The sequence below is a fragment of the Pyxicephalus adspersus genome, chromosome 10 (genome assembly GCF_032062135.1).
Source record: "Pyxicephalus adspersus chromosome 10, UCB_Pads_2.0, whole genome shotgun sequence".
Taxonomy (NCBI): domain Eukaryota; kingdom Metazoa; phylum Chordata; class Amphibia; order Anura; family Pyxicephalidae; genus Pyxicephalus; species Pyxicephalus adspersus.
Genome location: NC_092867.1, coordinates 107,074 through 115,580, shown reverse-complemented (window position 1 = coordinate 115,580; position 8,507 = coordinate 107,074). Strand labels below are relative to the sequence as shown.

General features: G+C 44.0%; 1 protein-coding gene across 2 annotated transcripts in view; it reads left to right on the top strand.

The window, feature by feature from the left end:
- INPP5F (inositol polyphosphate-5-phosphatase F) overlaps positions 1-8,507 on the top strand; it is a 21,289-nt gene that overhangs the window by 4,157 nt on the left and 8,625 nt on the right. The window contains exons 2-10 of one of the 2 annotated variants that reach the window (XM_072423831.1): positions 560-619; positions 3,683-3,819; positions 4,625-4,753; positions 5,085-5,252; positions 5,476-5,532; positions 6,833-7,031; positions 7,415-7,594; positions 8,003-8,070; positions 8,157-8,281. In XM_072423831.1, the coding sequence (XP_072279932.1) occupies positions 560-619; positions 3,683-3,819; positions 4,625-4,753; positions 5,085-5,252; positions 5,476-5,532; positions 6,833-7,031; positions 7,415-7,594; positions 8,003-8,070; positions 8,157-8,281 (1,123 nt within the window). Of the gene's footprint in view, positions 1-559; positions 641-3,682; positions 3,820-4,624; positions 4,754-5,084; positions 5,253-5,475; positions 5,533-6,832; positions 7,032-7,414; positions 7,595-8,002; positions 8,071-8,156; positions 8,282-8,507 lie in introns of both variants that reach the window. The other variant, XM_072423830.1, reaches the window with a different exon arrangement.

Below are 8,507 nucleotides of genomic sequence, written 5' to 3'. Positions count from 1 at the left end.
GTGTGTGTGTCTCTATACTGTACCGGTTTCTATACGGCAGTATTGTTTTGCCTTCCTGGGGAATATTAGGAGGGTTCTCTCATTTCTCGGTAACGCTCCAGCTCCTCTCATCACATTACAGCTGGTGTTGGAATATCAGGCAGATAATGGTAATGGGACTCCAGAAACATTAAGAGGGAACCCAGGGCTGTTGTCTGAGATCCATTGTAATCACAAGCTGAAGCCTGGGACCTCGTATTTATAACTCGGGTCTTTGTGAGGCCGGATCCACACACTTATTGTGCCATATTAATAAAAGACCTTGCATGCCCATCCAGAACCCATAGAGCTTCTATTTCACAGGCATGGAGGTTTGCATGCAATTATTGGCTGTCCGCAGCATACAGAGGCTGCACCATGAATGGAACGGAGTGCTGCTTGACTTTGTGTTGTGTATTCATTTATAATATAGTGACCAGAAGATGGGAAGTCCAATCCTGTGTGAATGCCGAATATCCCCGATGTGTCCTCTCTGCTGTGATATATGGGTGTTACATTATTGTTGTCCTTCTCTTCACAGCCACTGACCTGCTGTTGGCCTGGAATCCCATCTGTCTTGGCTTGGTGGAAGGTATAATCGGTAAGGTCCAGCTGCACGCCGGTGAGTGTAGTATGAGCGGGTCCACCCCTTGCTTGTGTGATTGTGCCGTACACATCTCTGGCTTTGTATTATGATTGTGTGATTGTGCCGTACACATTTCTGGCTTTGTATTATGATTGTGTGATTGTGCCGTACACATTTCTGGCTTTGTATTATGATTGTGTGATTGTGCCGTACACATCACTGGCTTTGTATTATGATTGTGGATCTGTTCCTGACTTTGGTTACTTTTGGCCATCCAGACCTTGATTTGGATTTCCTGACTATCCTGAGGTCTTTTGTTGTACCCCAAATCTTACATTGCCTTACCACCACTTGTTTGCAATGTGGATACCTGGAGCCCCCCCACACTGTACTTATGTCGGGGGTACGGCTACATTCAGCCTAGAATTGCCCTCTAGTGACCTCTTTACACGTTTGGGGATTCCTCTGCCCCCACAGATGACGATTCTGCTTCAGTCGTGTGAATTTTATGGCCCAGAGCCCCCAGCTTTCTGTGAAAAGTTTTGTCTTCAGTGCTGTTCTTTAGATCTAAAGACAACCAATCATTTGCTGTTGTGCTTTACAACTCCAATGACCAAGCCGAATTGTTTGCTCCCCCAAAGCTCTTATTGGACACTGTGGAGAGTTTAGTACAGAAGTTATCCTTACTGTAGTTCCGGCATCCCCCCATTTCACACACAGTCTATTCTAATAGAAGCTGAGCCCATCTGTAGGCACCCAGCAGCTGGAGATGGTAAACACTCTTTAAAACGTTCTTCTTGCTGGTGGGCAATGCCCTTCATGCCAACCTGGCTGTACTGTGTAAAACATGGCTTGTGAGCTTCCAATGGCGTATGGAAGAAACAAGGGCAAAGCAAAGGCTGCACACTGAACACGCGGTGTTGTCTGTCCTTGTGTGACCTGTCTGATGCTTTCATACCCAGAGGGGACATTTGCATCATTTTGGATCTGAAAGATATATCCAAATCCATGATATAGAATTTTCCAGGTCTGTCTTTTGCTTCTTTTACTGGAGAAACGTTCTGACCTCAAACAGCATCCGAGCTGCGTTCCTCCATGTCCCTAATAATCCAGTCTTGGGTCCCATAGTATCCTCCTCTGAAGAAGCCCCTTCCCACTTTCATTCCAGACACAAGATAGTCACAATCTACCCCTGCATGGACTGATGTGTTTAGTCCTTGGCTTGGTGGTCCAGGCATGGAGTCGGAAAGGTTATTCAGAGCGATGCTGAGAGATGCTGGCTTATGTTCCAGCATAGGACGTATATAGAGGTGATTTCTATCAGAACCTCCATCGGTATGGAATGGTGAAGAGCGACCGAGAGAGGGAGAAAGATCCTCTGCCAGGACAAACTGATGACAGAGAGTTTCACAGACCAGTGAGTAGAGGGATTTCCACAGCCAGGGCAGAATTATGAAAGGTGTATTCTTTAGTGGTACAGAATGTGAGGAATGGGGTGCCCCCTGCTGGCCCAGAATGTGAGGAATGGGGTGCCCCCTGCTGGCCCAGAATGTGAGGAATGGGGTGCCCCCTGTGAGGAATGGGGTGCCCCCTGCTGGCCCAGAATGTGAGGAATGGGGTGCCCCCTGCTGGCCCAGAATGTGAGGAATGGGGTGCCCCCTGCTGGCACAGAATGTGAGGAATGGGGTGCCCCCTGCTGGTACAATATAAAGAGATAGGAGAGGTGCCCTTTACTTTGTCAGAATGTAGAGGAAAGAAAGAGATGCCCTCAGCCAGGACAGAGTGGTAAGGAGACAACATGGAGAGAATTGCCCTCCCAGTACACAAGTGAGAGGGGATAGAGAGGTTCCCTCTACAAAATAAATAGGAGATAGCTGCCTGCTACAGAACATTATTCTTTGGTTCTGTGTATATTTGGCTGCTATTTTATCTAAATGGTTTCCTGAGAGAAGGTATGAAACTAGCTGCAGGAAATACATGGCGAGATAAGACTCTGAATGGCGGATAAATGAAATATTTCTTGTCTGTCGGAGTTCACCTACCCTGACCTATGGATTCCTTTCTGAATTTAGAGAAGCCGAGGGGTCACCTTCCTTCATGAAAACATTAGAGGAAACTGTTAGAAACCTAAGTGCAGTCTTGTTCATGTCATTAAACATTTTCTGTAAACTTCCAACTTGTGCACTTCATTTTACAATCCTGTCCCCCCCAAGGTATTAATATCCTTCTGTAGGAGTAGAATAATGAAAGATAATGTACGTCCATGTATCTGTCTTTTCCTGTATGATCTCCTTATATATCTCCACAAACATATCAATGCGTGACAGTATGAGGGAAGCAATGTGCCATTCTGCCGATAAAAGATCTGGAAGATAAAGGACATCTTGTTATGTCTCTTATTATTATGTATTATTATTTATTTACTATAATCTCATGCACAGTGAGGTTAACCATTCAGTGGCTAGTACGCAGCACATGTGTAAAGTTTATCCTATATAATGTACTGCGTAATATGTTGGTGCTATTAAATCCTGTTTAATAATAATAATCCCATATTCATTTAGCCTTCTGCACATAGTCACCACATGTGGAAGCCCCTAATGCTCAGCCCCTGCTTTACAAACCCCTGGGTGCCCTGTATCCCAGCGTTAGGATCATGTTTTTTGGGTTAACTTCTTAACCCCTGTCCAGAGTTTATTTGCGGCTAATGTGCAGTAAACTCTGTACCTGGTTATTGTAAGGTCACTTTGATGCCTGGTCTCCAGCACATCTAAACCCACACCATGTAGTCTCTGCTTATGGACCATGCCCAATACATGCAATGCATTCATGAGCTTTTCATTTTCATCACTTGTACCTCGCATACAAATCTCATAATATGTAGATTAGCATATTGACATATACATATGAAATATTTGACACCAGCTTAATGAAGCCCACCAAATAAAGGTGGAATTTGTGGAATTTGGCATATCCAGCATCTCTGTTACCTGCGAACACATGAGAGCTGCAAAATATCAGAGCAGTAAAATAGGAGACCTGTTAGGATGTTGGAATGATCTCTTCTTTCCTTTGCAGATCTGCCATGGTGGCTGCTGCTCATTCGCCAGAAATCACTGATCGGCGTCCTTCCCCAGGGTCATGAGATCTACAAGATTACGAAGATTGCTGTCATTCCACTGTCTACAGCTGAACCACAGGACTTGGAGCTGGAAGTAAGTGTTAAAGGGTTAACCCTACACTATTCTATTCATTTCGGCTAGAGCTTTCAGGTTGTAATTGGATGTGGATGGATGCATTTTCCTGTTGGAAAAGATTTACAAAGATATAGAGCAGGAGTGTCAAACTTAAATACACAGTGAGCCAAAATTAAAAGCTTAGACAAAGTCGCGGGCCAACCTTGAAACTGAAATAGCACCGCTAATACAATTCCCTGCGTCTATAAAACAGACCAGTGCGGGGCCACACATAGACAGAAAGGCCACTGGTCTATAGACGCGAGTGATGCGCCATTTTAATGCAGCAGAGGGCCAGCTGCAATTCATATTTAGGATTCGTTTGGGGACCAAAAAAGGATGTTGTGGGCTAGGTTTGGCCCGCGGACCAGAGTTTGACACCCCTAATATAGAGAATACAGATAATCCTCACTTAATGACTGGGTTTGGTTCCAACAGCCTGGTCATTAGGCCAGGAGCATGGAAAGGAGCCAATCCAAAGTGATCAGCGTGTGCCAATGATAGGTTCACTGACAACCTGCAGACCCCAATTAAGGAAGATCGCTAAAAGGAAGGAAGATGAAGCCGAGAAGAATGAAGAGGAGACACTGCCGGGCTGCTCACTGTCACAGTTCTTGTACAGTGCACTCGTCGGAGCGCCCCTTGTATGTGCGAGCCATCATTAAAAGAGAAATAGCTGTATTCTGAATCAGGGTGGATGAGAAGTATGTAGAATATGAAGAGAAAAATGTGCCAGCTCTTTACTTTGCTTTCTGATTACCCTCATGCTCTTCTCATGTTGCAGCTTTGTAAGAAACATCATTTTGGTATCAACAAACCAGAGAAGATCAATCATTCTCCTGACGAATCCAAATTCCTTTTGAAGACCTTCACACAGATCAAATCTAATGTCTCTGCTCCTAATAAGAAGAAGGTAATGTAATTTCTCTGCATGCAGTAAAAATGTAAAAGACCTAGAATGAAGCGTGTGTTCAGGGCCTGTGGGCAGTCTGTGGCATGTGGCTCATGAATGGGGGGGGAGAGATGTAGCTCAAAGCTTCTCATTGGCAGCTCCGAACTCATCATTGGCCCAGGCACTCTCCTATTTGGAGTAAGGACTTGTTTTGTCAAATAAAAATAATTCTTCTTGACGTGGAAAATAAATTCACTCAAAGTGACAATGACTGTTTAGGAAGGTGCTGATCTAACTGAATTACTCTCCCTGATTATGTCGTTTGAGATTTGATTGCTTCATTGGATTACAGGTGAAGGAAAGTAAGGAGAAGGAGAAGCTTGAGCGGAGGCTGCTGGATGAATTGTTCAAAATGTTCATGGACTCTGACTCCTTCTACTACAGCTGGACCTACGACCTGACTAACTGTGTGCAGAGACAGAGCACAGGCGAGAAGAGTGTGTTGCCTCTCTGGCAGAGGGTGAGTGCACGCTAGCAGCATCTATCAAACGTCTTTCTATAGGTGATTGTAAATCTGTTGAAGCTTGAGTGGCAAATGTAGGGTAATATAACTACTTGTTGGGATTGAATGTGTGTGGTCAGCAAGGGTGATGCTCCTGTTTGTGTCAGTGACATAAATTTATACAATGTAACGTATTCCTGTATGTGTATTGATTTGGTCTAATTTCTCCCTTTGTTGTTAGGTGGATGAGCGATTCTTCTGGAACAGACACATGTTACATGATCTCATACAAATCCAGGTAACAAACATGGCACCCACTGTGTTGTCTACATGGGATATGAATTACACTGAATGACAGACATCAGAAGTTTCAGCTTTCTCAGTAGCATGAATACCTCCTTAAGGGGAGACACAAGTCAGACAATCCTTAGCTGAGTTCTTTTCCAAGGAGAGAGATTTTACTGATTATCTACAACATACACAAAGATTCTTATATTAAAAGACAGGCGAAAACATTTTGCAGATATGTACTGACCAACCTTAAAGCTGAATGCCTGTTGTTACATAATTGGCTTCATGACACTGTGCCATACCATCTCAGGAACCCATTGGTCCTTGTAATTACAGATAGTAATTGATGGCTTTGGATCAGGACCGACTCTTCACTTGTCTTAGCTACAGATGTTATGAAATGGTGAAACTGTTAAATCTGCAAGTTAGACAATTGGCCCCCATAGTCTCCGATATATGTCTCCTGAAACACGTGTTCCTAGTAATGCAAGTATTGGACTACTAGGTCATAGGCTTATCAGATAACCTGTTGCATTTTATTAACCACTAACTATACTCGGCCTTCTCATTTGATTGACAGCATTATTTTTTTTTGTTTTTTTTTAACGAAAAGCTTTGATGAGCAACCAGTCAGGAACGACTGGCGTTCACTCGTCTTCCCCTCTCCATTGAACAATATGATGATGTGTGTACAGTATATATTCATCTGTCACTGGAAACAATTGCCAAAGATGGCTTCCAGCAACCTGACATCTGTCTGCGGCTTAAGAAATAGGAGAGGGAGAGTTAGGGTTGACATAGAACGGCCCGCCATAGAACGGCCCGCCATAGAACGGCCCGCCAGTCACCCTGCCAGCAATGCAGAGGAAGTAAATGGAATAGACTAGATGACAGTCATAAACTTTTCTTTATAAAGATACTTTAGTTCTGTTTTCAGACCGTATGGTGACGTGGTCTTTCCTACATTTCCTCATTGATAATATGAGTTTGGCCCTGGAGATTTTATTCTGAAGTAGAATCCATTCTCTCCCAACTCACAAAGAGTTTCCTGGCTGCCCATGGACCCTTTCCCAAAGCATTTCCTAAAGAACTCTTACCAGGGTGATTGATTTATAAGCTTCTCTTTTTTCTGGCAGAAATGTTTTTATTTACTTGCTAAGTTTATATAAAACCAGCTGTCTATTGGATTTGCTTGCATGCATGTGTATAATATATACTGTGTACACAATAATATGACTTGAACACACACAATTCTAAACAGTCCTTTGGAATGGGATGGCTATTAGAGAATGACATGTATGTTGTAGGAGCAGCATGGAGGATATTGGATCCTGCCCATCATACAAGGCTTTGTTCAGATAGAAGAGCTGGTAGTAAACTATAACGAGTCCTCTGATGATGAGAAGAGCAGCCCAGAGACCCCGCCTCAGGAAAACCTGTGTGTGGATGACATTCACCCCCGATTCCTAGTGGCCCTCATTTCACGAAGGAGCCGACATAGAGCAGGTGAGCCTTACTCTGTAATTAAGGGTGGGAGGGGTTAAATCTGCTAGGAATCGGTAATATTTGATGGGTGCCCCATGGGGTTTTATGTCTGAGTTGTGGCTGACACGGGATAGATGTCTCTGGGGGGCTCAAGAAGGAAGGGAGTTCCCAGCAGGTAGAGGGGGGTTGATGTCTTTACAGAGTTTTGCCATGGAATGGGGGATTTTTCTAAGGGTTGTCCCCTGCAGGTGTTGGAGATGTCTCTTTTGGGTGTTGCTGGTGGGGGAGGGGTTGTTGGTTTTCTGGGGGTTGTCCCTGACAAGTGGTGGCAGAGACTCTGTGAGGTATTTGTGGTAGGGTCTGTTGTCAGTGGGAGTGTAATAAAGTTTTTCTTGTTTTATTAGGAATGAGATACAAGAGGCGTGGAGTGGATAAAGCTGGGAATGTAGCAAACTATGTGGAAACTGAGCAGTTCATCCACGTCCACAATCACACTCTTTCCTTTGTACAGACCCGCGGCTCTGTGCCAGTCTTCTGGAGCCAAGTTGGATATCGCTATAATCCTCGTCCTCGCCTAGATAAAGGTGCGTCATGTGACTCTAGGGAAATGCCTGTATAAGTCTTTACAGGCATCACATGGGTGCTACGGGTGGTCTGTGCTACGGGTGGTCTGTGCTGTGTATGGTGTGTGTGTGTGTGTTGTGTCTGGATCTGGTCCAGGATTGAAAACATTTGCTAACAAATATCTTGACTTTTAGGAAATTCATTCCAGGTTTGCTGGATCACCCAGCTTCACTGATGAAAGTGTATTCTCTCCAGCCTTTGAGAACTTTAATAAATCGGGGCCAATGTGTGATCTATGCTGTATAGTGGGCTATATGTTGTGTTGTTTAGGATATTATATGTTGTGTTGTTTAGGATATTATATGTTGTGTTGTTCTGCTGTTTAGTTTATTATACTGAATGTTGTCCGGTATAATTCCTGCCTGTAGGTGAGAAGGACACCAGCCCATATTTCTGCCTTCACTTTAATAAAGAGCTGGAGATGTATAAGAAGCAGGTGAGTGTTTGTCATTGGGAGTTGGGATAGAAGTCATATTGTCTGCTGTTTTAAACATGTCTGTTGTGACTGTTGCTACATGACAGGTCATCATTAATCTGGTGGATCAGGCTGGCAGAGAGAAGATCATTGGTGATGCCTACCTGAAGCAGGTCCTGATGTTTAATTGCCCCAATCTCACCTACATCAGCTTTGACTTTCATGAACATTGGTAGGTTGGCCATCATCTTCCACGTTCTGCAACTCTTAACCTGCATTCTGCCATCATTACTCCATGTTTGCCAGTGTTACCCCAGCACAGTGTAGGAATGTTTGGGGAAATGATAATTATTAGATGATGGATTTAGGAGACTCTGTAAAGTTTTCAGTGGCACAGGAGACAGCTCTTCAGTCTGCACACATTAGAGGCAGAGTCGCACTAAGGGTTGATTGGAGGC